The sequence below is a fragment of the Gorilla gorilla genome, chromosome 2, assembly GCF_029281585.2.
Source record: "Gorilla gorilla gorilla isolate KB3781 chromosome 2, NHGRI_mGorGor1-v2.1_pri, whole genome shotgun sequence".
Taxonomy (NCBI): domain Eukaryota; kingdom Metazoa; phylum Chordata; class Mammalia; order Primates; family Hominidae; genus Gorilla; species Gorilla gorilla.
Window position 1 is genome coordinate 168,675,540 of NC_086017.1, and position 18,576 is coordinate 168,694,115.

Sequence of the window (18,576 nt, forward strand, 5' to 3'; positions counted from 1 at the left end):
GTTTTTCTGTGTGAATCTGGGGGTTTTCAAAGAAGGGACAAGGCTGGACAGGACCTTAAATCCTGCTCCAGGCGGAGGCAGCTGTTGGCCAAAGTCTCTCCACCCCCATCCCCAGTCGGCTGGGGAAAAAAACGAGGCGGGGTGGGGGAGGTCGTGTCCCAGGGGTCTGACAGTGGAGCCAGGACGTCCGGGAGCTGACAATCTAAACGCGACCTGGGAAGGGGAGGTAGCGGGAGTGGCTGCTTCCTGGGAGGTGGTGCTCGCAAACCTGGCAGCTGACTGGGTGGGGCGTGCCTTCCCTGGCAGTCGCGGAGGGGAAGGCTGAGGGTCCCGGTCCCCGCCCCGCGTGCTCAGGCTGAACAGCTTTTCTTCCCTGATCTCTCGGAGGCGCCGGCTGCTGGCCAACGCAGGGCAGCCTCCTGCGTGCGTGCTGTGGGTTTCTCCTTCAGTTTCCTCTCATTGCCTGAGGTTGGGCCCGAACACGGCGGTACATTTCCTTGAGGTTGGTAAACTGCCCCTGTGCCTCGCTGGATTTTGCATGGGTAATCTCGATATTCTTTATGATGGGAAACCTAAGACCACCTTTGTACAGAATGACCCCCAGTCCACTCTGAATCTCGCTCATGAGCGTCTGAAAGTACCGGCGCGGGGTGGGGGCAGAGATGGGGTGGTGGAAAATTCAGCTTCTCGGGCCCAGGGTGCCGGCCCAAGTGGACCAAACTTTGAGAACCGTGCCGTAGAAACATGAGACTATCTTGAGGCCAGTAGGACTCTTGGAGCTCTTTCTCCTTTGTAGAGCGCTTGGTGAGGTGGGAAGAAAGGCTACTTTGTCCAGTGAGCCTGTGCAATGTTGTGTGACCTCATAAGAGCATACCACTGCCAGTCCCTCCCCTCCGTGGCCTTATGATCTTGGGCAAGTCACTTAACCCCACCGAAGCCTGACTTTTCCCCTATCTCTGTGAGAACTGAAGACAAATCTGAAAATATCGCATACAGTGCCTAGCACGTTGCAGGCACTCAATAAATGCTATTCATTATTATTATTATTATTATTATTATTATTATTATTATTATTTTGAGACAGAGTCTCACTCTGTCACCCAGGCTGGAGTTCAGTGGCACAATCTCGGCTCACTGCAACCTCTGCCTCCCGCTACCAGCCATTCTCCTGCCTCAGCCTCCCAAGTAGCTGGGATTACAGGTGTGCACCACCACACCGGCTAATTTTTAAATTTTAGTAGAGACAGTTCCACCATGTTGGCCAGGCTGGTCTCGAACTCCTGGCCTCAAGTCATCCGCCCGCTTCGGCCTCCCAACGTGCTGGCATTACGGGCGTGAGCCACTGCTCCTGGCCTAATCATATTATTAAATTACATTGTCATCTTATTAAATAAGTCCTCATTGAATAGGGGTTTATTCAATGCATGGAAATAAGGAAAAAGGTGGGAGATGGACAAGGGAGAGGTGTCATGGTTTAGATTTCATTCCTGGCCTGTAGGTACTTAACATCTATATGTGCTGAGAGAGGAGGCATCTCACCTGGTTGCCATTAATGGCATATGATGGCAGTGGTGGGTACTTTCAGGAGACGGAGATGTACAGAAAGTGTGTGATTTTGTGTTGGCCTATTTAGGTGGGAAGGTTTCCAGCATCAAAAGTGACGCATGGCTGATTCTCTGCATCATAAAGTGCTCAAGAAGAGTTTCCAGGCCAATAGCTCTCAAACACCCCTGCTTCAAAATACTAAGAGCTACACCTAGCGTTATCTGACTGCCAAAGTGGGACAGGCATGGTTGTCTTCCAAATTACAGGGGTAAAAATTAAGTTAACAAAGCTGTCTTATTTTTAAGTTTTCCTCACACACATTTCCTAATGCGTTGATGCTTCTTACAACTTATTGGCCTGTGAGTATGAACAGAGGGCAAAACGAGTGACCAAGGAGCAGATGACTTGGCAAGATTCAGAAGCAGCTGTGAGATGTGGTAACTCACATTTTTTTCATGTTCCAGCTTATGATTTTTTTTTTTTTTTTGAGACAAAGTCTTGCTCTGTTGCCCAGGCTGGAGTGCAGTGGAGTGATCTCGGCTCACTGCAACCTCTGCCTCCCAGGTTCAAGCAATTCTCCTGCCTCAGCCTCCTGAGTAGCTAGAATTACAGGCGCATGCCACCAGCCTGGCTAATTTTTGTATTTTTAGTAGAGACGGGATTTCACCATGTTGGCCAGGCTTGTCTTGAACTCCTGACCTCAAGTGATTCACCTGCCTCAGCCTCCCAAAGTGCTGGGATTACAGGCGTGAGCTACCGTGCCTGGCCTTAGTTTGTGATTTTTATACTCCTCACTTGTGTGATAAAGTTAGGTATCATATATTTCATGGAGTTTCTCAGAGAGATTACCACAGTTTTGAAGACTCTTCTTCCTAAACCCTATTGAGAGCTTCAGCTCTAGAATTGAGATATAAATGACTGCTTGAGAGACTATGATCCCTTCTTGACCGCTTGGGAAAGACTCAAACTCTCTGAGTCGCAGTTTAAGCATATATAAGTTATTCATAATAATTTCTACTTTTGTGAATATTAGAGAATACAGATACAAAGTATCTAAAATTATTGGCACACAAAACATGCTCAATAAACAGCCCAACTGACATAAACAAGAAAGTCCCTAAATGACACGGTACGTGAACTACAGCAGAGCTTCTCACACTTTAATGTACATAGGAGTCATCTGGAATCTTGTTAAAATGCAGATTCTGATTCTCCGTAGGTCTGGACTGGGGCATTGCTAACAAGCTCCCAGGTGACGCTAATGCTGCTGCTCTGTAGACCAATATCAGTAGGAAAGAACACAACTTTACTATATAGCAGCAGCACAGGTGATGGGTATATAGCAGCAGCACAGGTGATGGGTGTTGAGAGATGGGCTTGACCAAGCAGCACCTTGGGAGAAGCTCTAGGCAGGAGATACAGGATTCATAGAGAGGAGGTCAAGGTATAAGGACCAATGTTGCATGCGGCAGTGGCTCTATCTTTTAAATTGAGTTTTACTCTTGAGTTCCCCAGGCTGATGGTTTTCTTTCCTTGCTGTTGATGTGGGTTGTGTATTGAAGTTAATGTAATTCCTAGCATTTCCTGTACAGATTCCTCAGATGTTCTCTCCATATCACTGAGAAGGCTAGGATTTCTGAGACTTGGCTCCAGCTGTCTGTAGGATATAGAAATAGGGAAGGAACCAGTCTTTTTTGTTGTTTTTTAAATGTTTTAATTTTTTTATTATTACATAATAGATGTACATATTTTGGGGGTACATGTTAAGATTTGATACATTCATATAATCAAATTAGGATAATTGGGATATCTATCACCTTAAATATTTATCTTGCCTTTGTGTTAACATTTGAATTGCTCTTTTCTAGCTATTTTGAAATGTACAATAGACTAATGTTAACTATAGTCATCCTACTGATCTATTGAACATCATATCTTATTTCTTCTATCTAACCATTTATTTATACCCATTCATCAACCTTCTCCCTCTTCCCCACCCTTCCTTGCCTCTGGTAACCACCAATCTACTCTCTGTCTTCATGAGATCTTCTTGTTTTAGCTTCCATATATAAATGAATACATGCAATATTTGTCTTTCTGTGCCTGGCTTATTTCTCTTTACATAATGACCTCTAGTTCCATTCATGTTGCTGCAAATGACAGGACTTCATTCTTCTTTATGGAGGAATAATATTCCATTATCTATAGTTATCATACTTTTGTTGTTGTTTTTGTTGTTGTTGTTGTTGAGATCGGGTCAGGCTGGAGTGCGGTGGTGCAATCAGGGCTCACTGCAGCCTCGACCTCCTGGGCTCAAGTGGTCCTCCCACCTCGGCCTCCTCAGTAGCTGGGACTACAGGTGCATGCCCACCATACCCGGCTAATTAAAAAAAAATTGTAGAAATGGGATCTCACTATGTTGCCCAGGCTGGTCTCAAACGCCTGCGCTCAAGCAATCCTCCCACCTGGGCCTTCCAAAGTGCTGGGATTACAGGTGCATGCCACCACACCCAGCCAGCATTTTCTTTATTCATTTATCTATTGATGGGCACTTAGGTTCATTTCATGTTTTGGCTACTGTGACTACTACTGCAGTAAACATTGGACTACATATATCTCTTCAATATATTGATTTCGTTTCTTTTAGTTATATACCCAGTAGTGGAATTGCTGGATCATGTAGTAGTTCTATTTTTAGTTTTTTGAGGAAACTCCATACTGTTTTCCATAGTGGAAATGCACTAATTTACATTCTTCTGTGTGTGTTTATCCAGTTTTCCCAGCACCATTTATTGAACAGACTGAACTTCCCCATCGTGTTTTCTTGGCAACTTTGTCAAAAATGAGTTGGGTGTAAGTGTATGGAGTTATATCTGGGTTCTATATTCTGTTTCATTGGTTTGTGTGTCTGTTTTTATGCCAGTATCTTGCTGATTTGGTTACTGTAGCTTTTTAGTATATTTTGAAGTCAGGTAGTGTGTTGCCACCAGCTTTGTTCTCTTGCTCAGGATTGCTTTGGCTATTTGGGGTCTTTTATGGTTCCATATAAATTTAAGGTTTTTTTTTCTATTTCCGTGAAGAATGTTATTGGCATTTTGATAAAGATTGCATAGAATCTGTAAATTGCTCGGGGCAGTATTTTCATTTTAACAATATTAATTCTTCTAATCCATGAGCATGCAATCTCTTTTCTTTTGTGTGTGTGTCTTCGTCACTTTATCAGGGTTTTATAGTTTCATTTTAACAATATTAATTCTTCCAATCCATGAGCATGTAATCTCTTTTCTTTTTGTGCGTTTGTCCTCTTCACTTTATTTAATCAGTGTTTTATGTGTTTTTTAAATAGACCTTTCACATCTTTGGTTAAATTGATTCCTAGGTATTTTATATTCTTTGTAGCTACTGTAAATGGTATTTTTTTTTAAACATTATTTTCAGATTACTTCGCATTGGCATATATAAATGCTACTGATTTTTGTATGTTTATTTTGGATTTGCAACTTTAGCTAATTCATTTATCAGTTCTAACAGTTTTGTGGTGTAGTCTTTAGGTTTTTCGAGATGTGAGATCATGTCGTGTGCAAACAAGGCTAATTTGACTTCTTTCTTTCCAATTTGGGTGCCACTTATTTCTCTTGCTGAATTGCTCTGTGTAGGACTTCCAGTACTATATTGAATAAAAGTGGTGAAAATGGGCATCCTTGTCTTGTTCCAGATCTCAGACAAAAGGCTTTCACTTTTTCCCCATTCACTATGATGTTGGCTCTGTGTTTGTCATATATGGTCTTTATTATTTTGGGGTATGTTTCTTCTATACCCAGTTTTTTGAGGCTTTTTATCATAATAGGTTGAATTTTATTGAATGCTTTTTTTGGCATCTATTGAAATGATCATATAGTTTTTGTTCTTGGTTCTTTCTGTTAATATGATGTATTACATTTGTTGACTTCTGTATGTTGAACCATCCTTTCACCCCTGGGATGAATCCCACTTGATCATGATGTGTGATCTTTTTAATGTGTTGTTGAATTCAGTTTGCTGGTATTTTGTTGAGCTTTTATTTTTATTTATTTATTTATTTCTGCATCTGTGTTCATCAGTGATATTGGCCTGTAGTTTTCTTTTTTTGTTGTATCCTTGTCTCTTTTTGGTATGAGGGTAATTCTCGACTCATAGAATGAGTTTGAAGTACTCTCCCCTCTCCAGTTTTTTTGAAGAGTTTTAGGAGAATTCAGTATTCATTCTTTCAATGTTTGGTAGAATTCAGCAGTGAAATTATCACGTCCTGGGCTTTTCTTTAATTGGAGAATTTTTGTTATAGTTTTGATCTCATTACCCGTTATTGGTTTGTTGAGGATTTCTATTTCTTTATGGTTCAATCTTGTTAGATTATATATATTCAAAAAGTTATGAATTTCTTCCAGGTTTTCCAATTTGTGGGTGGATAGTTGTTCATAATAGTTGCTAATTATCCTTGTGGTCTCAGTTGTTAGGTATCTTTTTTAATTTCTAAATTTGTTTATTTGGGTCTTCCCTATGTGTTTTTATTTAGTTTAGCTAAAAGTTTGTCAATTCTGCTTATCTTTTTAAAAAACCAACTTTCATTTCATTGTTTGTACTTTTAAAAATATCAACTTCAGTTATGTCTGTTCTGATTTATGTTATTTCTTTCCTACTACTATTTTTGGGTTTGATTTGTTCTTGTTTTTCTAGTTCCTTGAGGTGTATCATAAAGTTGATTATTTGAAGTATTTTTACTTTTTTAATGTAGATGTTTATTAATGTAAACTTCCTTTTTAGTATTGCTTTTTCTATATTCCATAGATTTTGGTGTTTGTATTTACATTCTTATTTGTTTCAAGAAACTTTTAAATTTCCTTCTGAATTTCTTCCTTGACCCATTGGTTGTTCAGAAGCATGTTGTTTAATTTCTATGTGTTTGTGTAGTTTCTGAGATTCCTCTTGTTATTGACTTCTAGTTTTATTCCATTGTGGCAAGAAAAGATACTTGATATGATTTCTTCTTATTTGAATTTTTTGAGACTCATTTTGTGACCTATGATACATTATATTCTGGGGAATATTCCCTGTGCTGATTGAAAGAATGTGTTCTGCAGTTGACGGGTGAAGTGTTCTGTGAATGTCAAATAAGTCTATTAGGTCTTGAGTGTAGTTTAACTCTGAGGTTTCTTTGTTGGCTCTATGTTTGCTTGATCTGTCCACTACTGAGTGCAGTGTTGAAATCCCCTACTAATACTAATTGCCTACTGTGTGGCAATCTACCTCTCCCTTTAGATCTGTTTGCTTTATATACTTGGGTGCTCCGATGTTGGGTGCATAGATATTTATAGTTGTTATACTCTCTTGCTGAATTGACACCTTTATCATTATATATTGACCTTCTTTGTCTCTTTTTACAGTTTTTGACTAGTAGTCTATTTTATCTGTTATAAATATCGCTATTCTTGATCTTTTTTGGTGTATCTTTTTCCATCCTTTCACTTTCAGTATATATGTATCTTTATAGGTGAGGTGGGTTTCTTTTGGCAGCGTGTAGTTTGGTCTTGTTTCTTTATCAATTCAGCTATTCTATGTCTTTTAATTGGAGGGTTGAATCCATTTATATCCATGTTATTATTGATGAGGACTTACTACTGCCATTTTGTTTCTTGTTTTCTAGTTGTTTTGTAACTCCTCTTTTCCTTTCTTACTGTCTTCCTTTTGTGGTTAAGATATTTTCTCTGGTAGTATGTTTTAATTCATTGCTTTTTTTTATTTTAGTGTATCTATGATAGGTTTTTGCATTGTGGTTACTATGAAGCACACAAAAAACGTCTTTTAGATAATACAAATTATTTTTAAAAATGACAACTTATCTTAGATCACAAGGGAAGAATAGAAACAAAGAAAGAAAAAACTAAAAAGAAAACCAACTCTATACTTTAACTCCATCCCTCCTCCCCATTTTGACACTTTGTTGTCTTTGTTGACATGTTTTAATGTTACCCATCTCTTAATAGATTGCTTTAGCTATTCTCATTTTTGATAGATTTCTCTTTTGGGCTTTATACTAGAAGTATGAGCAGATTATACATTGAAATTACAGTATTGGGTTTTTTTGAGTTGTCTTTGTACTTAATTTTACCTTAAGTTTTTCTTTTTTGCACGTTATTATTTTTTATTTCAGATTAAAAAACTCCCTTTAGCATTTCTGTAAGACAGTCTGATGGTGGTGAATTCTTTTGGCTTTTACTTACCTGGGAAAAACTTTATCTCTGCTTCATATTTGAAGGATAACTTTGCTGGATATAATATTGTTGGATGACAGTTATTTTCTTTCAGCACTTTGAAAATATTGTCCTACTCTTTCCCATCCTGCATGGTTTCTGTTGAAAAGTCTGTTGCCACACTAATTGGAATTCTTTTATATGTTATTTCTTCTTTTATCTTGCTGCTTTTAGGATTCTCCCTTTGCCTTGACTTTTGAGAGTTTGATTATTATATGCCTTGAGGTAGTCTTACTTGGATCAAATCTGGTATTCTCTGACCTTCCTGTATCTTAATATTTGTATCTTTCTCGAGTTTTAGAAAGTTTTCTGTTATTATTTCTTTAAATAAGCTTTCTGCCCCATGCTCTTGCTCAATACCCTCTTGAACACCAATAATCCTTAAATTTGGCCTTTTGAAGTAACTTTCTATGTCTCATAGGTAATCTCCATTCCTATTCATTCTTTTTTCTTTTTTCTCCTCTGACTGTGCATTTTCAAATAGCTTGCCTTTGAGATCACTCATTCACTGATTGTTTCCTCTGCTGTATCCATTTTGCTGTTGAGAGCCTCTACTGAATTTTTTCAGTTTTGCAAATGTATTTCTCAGTTCCAAGATTCTGATTTTTAAAATAATTATTTCAATCTCTTTGTTAAATTTCTCTGAGGAATTTCTAAATTTCTCTTCTGTGGTTTTTTTTAGAGATCACTGAATGTCATTAAAACTACTGTTTTGAAATCTTGACTGGAGAGCTCACATATCACCGTCTTGTTAGGGTTAGCCACTGGTTTCTTGCGTTGTCCATTTGAGGAGGTCATGGTTTCCTGATTGTTGATTTTCTTGTGGATGTACATCTATATGTTCACATTGAAAGATTAGTTATTTATTCCAGTCTTCTCTCTCTAGCTTGTTTTAGTTTTTATTAGATATAGATGCTTGGAGATTCTTTGTAATTTACCTGTTAAATTTCTTATTTTTTTCCCTGCTAGGTCACTGCCTCCTTTTTGATACTAGATGATATTGAAATCCCAGTTTTGCTCAGCTCTAACAAATGATTGGACCACTGTGTGTCCTGAGTGGGGCAGGTCTCAAGAGGGATATCCCAACAGTGTGGGAAGGCTGGCTGAGTCTCATGCTCAGAGGAACTTTGGAACATACCTGCTCTAACACGGTGCTGCTCAGCAGCCATTCTTTTGGCTGAGTTACAGAGCAGTTTTCACGGATGGGAGTGGGTGTTCCACCTTCTCCCATTGTTTCTGGCTATCTTAAGGATATTTCTTCCTTCAGGCACTCATGTTGCTTCCTGTGGGTTGAGGCAGGGACAGGCCTCCTACCAGAGAACTTAAGATGGTAGAGAAGCTTGTTGTCAACCTCAGTTTCACTTTTTCTAGTGTAGAAACCATGAGTCAGGGGGAGTTTTTATGTGTTTGATGCTGGGCAGATTTCAGGAAGAGGTGCTGCAGACATGAAAATCTGATTGTCTTACCATCAGCATGGAGCTCTTTTCATTTCTCTGTGGCCCTGGAACTGACTAGTACTCACAATTGAGTTCTGGGATATTATTAGTGATAATCTCAGTGCTGTATATATAATTTTTGGTTTCCTGTAGTGGAGAATGAAGTCAGCTTGCTTCTATGCCACAAGTTTGGAATCCAAGGAACTAATCTTATTGAGTCCCTACTGTTTTCCAAGCACAGTATTGGTTGCTTTACATATGTTCTCACGTTTACTCTTTACTCATAAATATGGGAATTGATGCTCAGGATTTCACTTAATAAAATCATTTGATAAAAAATGGCAGAGACAAAGTTTTAACTAGATCTATGTCCTATCCCCAAATTAATGCTTTGCCTTCTAAACCTTGTTGCTTTATCATTCACATCTTTATAGAAATAATTTTCTTATGGCAGTTAAGTATTATTTGGTGCCTTATTAAAAGTAGAACCATGCCCCCCATTAATTCTGCTAAGCCATGTTGATGTTTTATGCCAGATCATAAGGAAGGGGCAGAGTGGAGTATGGAAACAAGAGTATTATCTGACTTGGAAGACTTAGGGCCTGCTTTTCCCTTTTTACTGACACTGAGAAATAAACTGTTGTATTACTAAGGTGGGGAAAGCCAACCACAGATATCTCAGATGGCAGTATGATGGCTTTTCAGGAAAGGAGAGAAATTAACAAGACAGAAAAGTTATCTGTAGCAGTTTAACAAATAGCTTTAATGAAGTGAGGAGCAAAAAGTAAATATATATATGCTCCTTCAGCAAGTGGGCAAGGTAAGATTTAAAAACATTTTGAGTAAATAAGATGAATAGGAGACCAGAGATTCATACTGGGCCAGTTTACTAAGACACAGAGATCCATGCTTCCCATTTTGAAAATACTGTCTTCCTTACAGAGTCTTCTACATTCATGCTGTAGAAGCTATGAAAGTCATGGGAAACAATAGAGTCAACACTGCAAACTCAAGCACTGATAAGTCCAGAGAGAACTTGACCTGTCGTAGAAGGTATGATATTGTGATTATACACGTTAGATTTTATTCATGGTTTCTGCCTCATAACTCCCATAGCCCTTGTTATAATGTTGGGGTGCTTTAGGCCTCAGAAGTTGGCTTTAGAAAATAGAATCTCTCTCTCTGACCTTCTTCTGCTTGCCTTTCACCTGCTTCTTTTTCTCCCCCAGGCAGGCTTTTCAAACTAAAAATATACTCTATCCCTTACCTTTCTGTCTAGGAGCTGATCGTAAAGAAATTCTTTGACTTATCTTGTCTGATTGTGGGTCATAAGACCCTCATTTCAGAAGGGGTCCTGCTCCATACCTGAAGGAAGGAATGTGTACAGAGAGAATCTGAACAGAAAAGGCCTGCTGAGTTTGTCCATTCAGTCTATTAGTATTAGATTATGCACTTTTTGTCCAGTCACATTTCTATACAGTTGTCAATTATCGCTGTCCAGTGAAGTGTCTGTAAAAGGATCAAGAGAACAGGGTTTGGAGAACTTCCAGGTAGTTGAACACATGGAAGTTCCTGGAGGGTGATGCACCCAAGAAGGCGTAGAGGTTCTGTGCCCCTTTCTCCATACCTTGTCCTATGCATATCTTCTATGTGGTGTATATGGGTATCCTTTGCAATATTCTTTATAATAAACTGGTCAACATAAGTTAAATGTTCCCCTGAGTTCTGTGAGCCACTTTAGCAAATTAGTGGACTCTGAGGAGGAAGTCAGAAGCACGTGTAAAGCAACCCGGAGCTTGCAATTGGCATCTGAAAGGAGGGGACAGTCTTGGGAACTGAGCCTTCAACTTGTAGAATCTGACACTATTTCCAGGTAGACAGTGTCAGAATGGAACTGAATTAGAGGACACCTAGCTGATGTCTGCACAGAATTGCTTTCTTGCTTGTTTGGTGTCTGGGGACAAACAAACACCACACATTTGGTCACATAATTCTGTGTTGTTGGTGTGACAGAAGAGGAAGGTCAGTTTGTGTTTTTTCCACTCAGGGAAGGTGAAGCTGCTTCTCAGCTCCAGCCCATTGCAGTTGTGGAAAAACTACTCCAGTTGCCAGATTTTCCCATTTCTAAGAGAAGCCCACATTTTCTACTAATATTTGGAATTGCCTTGTTTTTAGATATTGACAATAAATTTTTTAAATTTACAACGAAAGCTTAGAAGATTACCCAGTTCCAAGCTATATTTGGCCACAGTCCTCTGGTATTTGCCTGCAAAATAGATCTTAGGAGAGAAGGATGCAAAATTGAAGCTAGTAGCAGAAGAGGTTCAGGAGGAGTAAGGTGTGAACTGGGTGTACTGCCTTGGCAAGGTGGCCTGTGATTCCTGGCCCCACCAGTGCCTGTTTCTGGGTTGTCAGGAAGGACCTTATTTCAGATCCTAGTTTCTAAGCTCCTCTCCTACCCAAGGTGGGTCCCAAGGCAGCCCTCCACTGCCTGGCTTTAGATAAGACCCTATAGCAACAAGCCAGTGGATGACCCTCTCAGACCTATTGTTATCTGTATGTGATCTTCAAGGCTGTGGTAGAGAATTCCCTTGTAAATAGAATGCAAAAGCAAGTGGGAAAATTTTCTTTTTTCTGTGTCAGTCAATAATGACCATTAGCCTTCTCCCCATCCCACAAAATGCCTCTTCCTTGAAAGAACCAAATACTGTAGCCTGGAACTTTGTGTGATGGAGATGAGGTATGTACCGAGGTGCCCTAGAATAAAGAAAAGTGGAAATCTCTCTGGATGAGATCCTCATGTTAGACTGTAGCCCAAGAACTGGCAACACTGACCACAGGAGTAGAAATGTTTATGATGCTCGACCTACATTGTCTGTCATTGATGTCTGTGTGCTTGGTAATTTGTACATGGTGATCAGACATCACCAGGTCTCATACCTGTACCCTATTATGAGTTCAAGACTCTCATGAAGTCAGTGAGAAGAATAGAAAGTAGGATGCTATATGATATTTGAATAGTATAGCACAGAGTATAACTTTTTTTGTGTGTGCTGTGAAAATTCTTTATCTGCTACTTCTAACTTTGTCTTAATTAATGTCTTTCATTCAGTGACTTCTGTTAAGTTTGCTCTTATATGGTCTGAGGAAATTGTGAAAGTGTGTTTTTTAAGCAAGGGAGAGAGGCAGTACAGAATTTCTGTTGAGTACTATTTACCTTTTTGGTGTATGAATGACTTTGATCATCAGTATAATGATTGCGATCTACCAAGATTGGATTTTATTTAGAATTTCTGGGAAAATACTAATGTCATAGCACATCACTGTGGAAGGAGTGCTATAGAAGTTTTTACAGAAACCTATTTAGCACTTTAAATGCCAGCAGATTTTTTAAGGGTTACCTAAACTATCAACAACCATAACAAAATCTGTTTTGCCACCCTACCATGGTGGCTGTGTAATTTGTAGATGAATCCTGGTCAGAAAGCTGAACTGACCTAAATATAAGTATATTCTTTGATGCCTAAATTGCATCTTGAATTTCTAATAACAGGATGGCACATATGAAATATTCACAAGAGCCTACTAACATGCTTCATAGACTAGCACTTACTGGCTGTGGTGGATTGATATTGCTGTGTGTGATGTGTGAGATGTGTGAGCTTTCTCCTTTTATACTAGCAAACAATTTAGAAGCATTTAGAAAGATTGAAACTGTCTGAATATTTGTGTCTGAATGAGAGTTTTGGAATAAGACTGTTTTTTTTTAAGAAAAAGATGTTTAATAACATAATTATATCCCAATTCTTGTAACAAATGTCCAAAAGTCAATGGAAATTAATTTTTCTGTCCTCTGTACCCTTTGTACCATTTTTTTAGAAAATGACTTTATTAGAGAATAGAAAAACAACAGGGTCAAAACAAAAACAAAAGATAATTCTTTGAAGAATTCAACAAAGTGACAAATATTTAGCTAAACAAACTAAAAAAAGAAGAGGAGATACAAATAAATAAAATCAGAAATTAAAGTGGGAACATTTCTACTTACCTTACAGAAATAAAAATGATTACAAGAAAATAGTGTGGACAATTGTAGGCCACCAAATTAAATAGGCTGGATGAAATGGACAAATTGCTAAAAACACACAATCTACCAAAATTGACTCAGAAAAAATTAAAATTCTGAACATATCTGTAACAACTAAAGAGATTGAATTAGTAATCAAAGTTGTTTTCTTTTCAACAAAGGAAAGTCCAGGATTAAATGGCCACACTGGTGAATTCTACCAAGCATTTAAAGAGCGTTGACATCAGTTCTTTTCAAACCTTTTCCAAAACATAGAAAAGGAGGGAACTAACTCATCCTATGAAACCCACTTTAACCTGATAGCAGAGCCAGACAAAGATAACCAGAAGAAAAGAAAACTAGGGATCAATGCCCCCTCTGAATACAGATACAAAAGTCATTAACAAAATACTAGAAATCTGAATTCAATAGCATATTGAAAAGATTGTACACCATGGCCAAGAGGGATTTATTGCAGGAATGCAAGGGTGGGTCAACATAAAATTGAATGTAATTTCACATTGAAAATTAATCAATGTAATACACCGTGTTAATAGAACAAAGGAAAAATGCCACATGATCATCTCAATTGATGTTAAAAAATGCATTTGACATAATCCAAAACATTTTCATCATGAAGATACCCAGACAGCTAGAAACACTGGGGAACTTATTTAATATAATAAAGGGAATTTATGAAAAATGCTCAGTGGTGAAAGACTGAACTTTCCCTCTAAGACCAGAAATAAGACAAGGATATCCAATTTCACCACTACTGTTCAAAATTGTACTGGAAGATCTAGCTAGGTCAATTAGGCAAGAAAAAGAAGTAAAAAGCATCCAAATTGGAAAGAAAGGAAGGCATCCAAACTATCTTTTTTTACCGATGACATGATCCTATGTATATAGAAAATTAAAAAAAAAACTGCTATAGCTAATAAATGAGTTACCAAAATCTTAGGGTACTAAATCAACACCAAAATCAGTGTGTTTCTACACAACAACAATGAACAATCTGAAAAGGAAATTAAGAAAATAATTCTATTTACAACAGCTTCAAAAGAATAAAATACCTAGGAATAAATTTAACCATGGAAATAAAAGACTTGTACACTGAAAATTACAAAACATTGCTGAAACAAATCAAAGAAGAACTAAATAAATGAAAGGACTATGTTCATGAATTAAAATGCTTAATATTGTTAAGATGCAATACTACCCAAAGTGATCTACAAATTCAATGAAATTCTTATGAATATTTTAACAGCCTTTTTTTAATTTACCGAAATGAGAAAGTTAACCCTCAAAGCTATATAGAATTGCAAGGAGCTCCAAAATGCCAAACAATATTAAAAAAGAAGAATAAAATTGGAGGACTCATAATTTCTGACTTCAAAACTTAACTATAAAGCTACAGTGATAAAAACACTGTAGTACTGGTATAAAGTAGACATAAAAAATCAATGGAAATAAACCAATATATATATGGCTAATTGATTTTTGACAAAGGTGCCAAGACTATTCAATAGGAAAAGAATGGTCTCTTCAATAATGTTTCTGGGATAAGTACACATGCACACACAAAAATGAAATTGGACTCCTACTTTACACCATATGCAAAAATTAACTCAAGATGGATCAAAGGCCTGCATGTAAGTGCAAAACCTTAATACTCTTAGAAGAAAACATTGGGGTAAGTTTTTATGGCCTTGGTTCAATAATGGATTTTTAGATAGGACACCACAAACTTCAGCAACCAAAGAAAAATGAAATAAATTGACCTTCCTAAAAATTAAAATCCTTTGTGCATCAATGAATATTATCAAGAAAATGAAGACAATTCATAAGATGTGAGAAAATATTTGCCAGTCATATATCTCATAAGGGTCTAGTATCTATATTACATAAAGAACTCTTACAACTCAAAAAGAAAAAGACAGACAGCCCAATTTTTAAATGGCCAAAGGACATGAATAGATATTTCTCTAAAAGAATATACAAATGTTCAATAAGCACTTGAAAAGATATTCAAAATCATTCATCATTAGTTATTAGGGAAATGCAAATCAAAACCACAATAAGATAGCATTTCACATCCACTAGGAAGACTACAATTTTAAAAAATGGAAAGTAGCAAGTGTGGACAAAAATGTGGGGAAACTGGAAACTCTACTATTTGGCTGGTGGGAATGAAAAATGGTTTAGTGACTTTGGAAAACATTTTGATTGTTCCTCATAAAAATAAGTAGGTTTACCATATGACCCAACAATTCCACTCCTGGATATAAATGCCAAAGAATTTAAAATAGGTGTTCAAACAAATCTATGTACATACATGTCCACAGCAACACTATTCACCATAGCCAAAAGGTGGAAACAACCTAAATGTTCAGCAACAGATGATGGATAAACAAATTGTTGTGTATGCATACAACCGGATATTATTCTGCTATAAAAAAGAATGAAGTGTTGATACATGCTACAATGTAGATGAACCTTATCAGCATTATGCTAAGTGAAAGAAGCCAGACACAAAATGTCCCATAGTATATGACTTTATTTATATGAAATATTCAGAATAAGTAAATCCATAGAGATAGAAAACAGATTGGTGGTTGCCAGGGGCAGTAAGATGGGGAATTAGGTATTACTACTTAATGGGCATGGAATTTCTTTTGGATGGTGAAAATATTTTGGAACTAGATAAAGAATATAGTTGCCCATCGTCATGAATGTACAGGAAACCAGTAAGTTGTACACTTTAAAATGGCTAACTTTACATTATGTAAATTTTACCTCAATTTTTAAAAATCTACTTAGGAATGATTCTCATGTACTAAAATGCACCCAATTTAAATGCATGTCAATAAATTTTGACATATATACAATTTCATGTAACAACCACCTCAATCAAAATATAGAACATTTCTATTCACCTGAAAAGTTTCTTTGTGCTCCTTTTCAGTCATACTACCACCTTGAACTCCTAGCCGGACAAACACTGATCTTTTTTTCTCACACCATATATTAGTTTTTCTTATACTAAAACATTTATAAATCAAGTATGTGCTTACTTTTTGAAGGCTAGCTTCTTTCACAGTATGTGAGATTTGTCCAATTTGTTGATACATCAGTAATTCATTCCTTTTTAATCCTAAACAGATTCCATTGTATGACTAAGACACAATTTTCTTACTCAGCTATCTATTTGTGTTGTTTCCAATTTTTGGCAATTATGAATAAAACTTTGATGAACATCTGTGTACAAATCTGTGGTTGGTATGTTTTTATTTCTTTTGGGTAAATTCCTACAAGTGGAATTGCCAGATCATAAGGTAAGTATATATATGTTTAGCCTTTTTTTTTTTTTTTTTGAGTCAGAGTCTCATTCTGTTGCCCAGCCAGGCTGGAGTGCAGTGACATGATTGCAGCTTACTGCAACCTCTGCCTCCTGGGTTCAAGAGATTCTTGTGTCTCAGACTCCTGAGTAGCTGGGATTACATGCATGTGCCACCAGCCCAGCTAATTTTTGTAATTTTAATAGAGACAGTGTTTCGCCATGTTGGCCAGGCTGGTCTTGAACTTTTGGCTTCAAGTGATCCACCCACCTTCGCCTCCCAAAGTGCTGGGATTACAGGCATGAGCCACCATGCCCAGCCTGCTTTATTTATTTATATTTTTAAGCCAGCCTTTTTTCTGAATACTTGAAACATTTTACACTCCATCAGTTGGGTATGAGTGTCATATGTTCCAAATCCTCACCAAGAGTTGGTATGATCAGTCTTTAATTTTAGACATCATAAGAGGTGGGTAGTTGTATCTCACTGTGGTTTTAATTTGCATTTGTATAATGTTATATGATGTTATGCTTATTTTTACATTCATTTGCTATCCATATGTCTTTGGTGAAGTATCTGTTCAAATTTTTGGCTCATTTTACAATTTTTTTTATTATTGAGTTTTAAGAGCCCTTTATATATTCTGGCTACAAGTTCTTAATTAAATATGGGATTATTCAAATATTTTCTCCCAACTTATGGCTTGTCTTTTCCCTCTGTTGAAAGTATTTCAAAGAGCAGATGTTCTTAGTTTTAGTGAAGGCCAATTTATCTTTTTTTTCTTTTACATTGTGCTTTGGTGTCTTACCCAAGAAATCTTTGCCGAATTTAGCATCACAAATTTATTACTCTGTGTTTTTTTTCTAGATGTTTCATAGTTTTAGATTTTACATTTGGCCTGTGAGGTATTTGGAATTAATTTTTGTATAGAGTATGAAGTATGGATGGAAGTTGCTCTGTGTATAAACTTTCTGGGTTATTTTTTGTTGTTATTTTTCCTGGCAGCTTTTAAGATTTTTTCTCATTATTATTTTTATTACTGGGTTGTAGCATTGTGATTTTGATATGCCTTAGTATGGTTTTCTTTTATTTTACTGCCTGAAGTTTTTTGGTTCTTGAATTTGTGGATTGACATTTGTAATCATGCTATTGTAAGAGATATTGATACTTTAATTTCAATTTTCAATTATTTGTTGCTGGTGCGTAAAAATAAAATTTGATTTTTATATATTGATCTTGTACCCTGCAATATACTAAACTGACTTGTTAGTTCTAGTAGTGTTTTCATAGATTCTGTAAGTTTTCCTTCAGAGAGAAACAAACCCATTGTCTGTGAACAAAGACAGTTTACATCTTCCTTACATTCTGTTTGTCTTTAATTTCTTTTTTGTGTGTTATTGCCCTGACTCCAACCTCTGTTACCATGTTAAATAGAAGTGGTGAGACCAGATTTCCTCACCTTGTTCCTGATGTTACAGGGAGCAGTTTTTTGTATGGGCCTAATTTTGCCTCACTATTAAGGCAAAACTTTTCTTAGTATTCTACCCAATGTGTTGTGAGTTATTAGTTTTTCCAGTCTGAATAGTGAAAACAGGCACTAGTCCTGGCTCTGCTAGAGATCCAGAGAGTTTTCCTTCTAATCTTTTAGGATGTTTTTCCTCTTGATCTTAGGTAGTTCCTTTACATGGATATACTGATAAGTATTTAGTTGATGATTTGAGAGGGATTGTCCAGAGTTCACTCTTTGTGCAGTTCTATCCTCGCTGGTACTCTATTCTGCAAACTCTAGCTCTGTGGCCTCCCTGAACTCCCAGTTCTTTCTCCTCAGGGCGATCTCCTGACATCCTGGCTTTCCGATATTTGTAACACAACCTTAAGACTCTCTCCAGGCAATAAGTTAGGGT

At 37.1% G+C, this 18,576-nt stretch overlaps 1 protein-coding gene across 5 annotated transcripts in view; it reads left to right on the forward strand.

Moving 5' to 3' along the window:
- Nucleotides 1-204: 204 nt before the first annotated feature.
- Nucleotides 205-18,576, forward strand: part of SLC66A1L (solute carrier family 66 member 1 like) — a 57,880-nt gene continuing 39,508 nt past the window's right edge. For 3 of the 5 annotated variants that reach the window (XM_063703537.1, XM_063703538.1, XM_031009480.3), the window contains exons 1-2: nt 305-502; nt 10,211-10,321. In XM_063703537.1, coding sequence (XP_063559607.1) covers nt 10,239-10,321 — 83 coding nt within the window. In that variant the 5' untranslated portion in view covers nt 305-502; nt 10,211-10,238. Of the gene's footprint in view, nt 503-10,210; nt 10,322-18,576 lie in introns of those variants that run through there. The other 2 variants (XR_010132704.1, XR_008678221.2) reach the window with 2 other exon arrangements.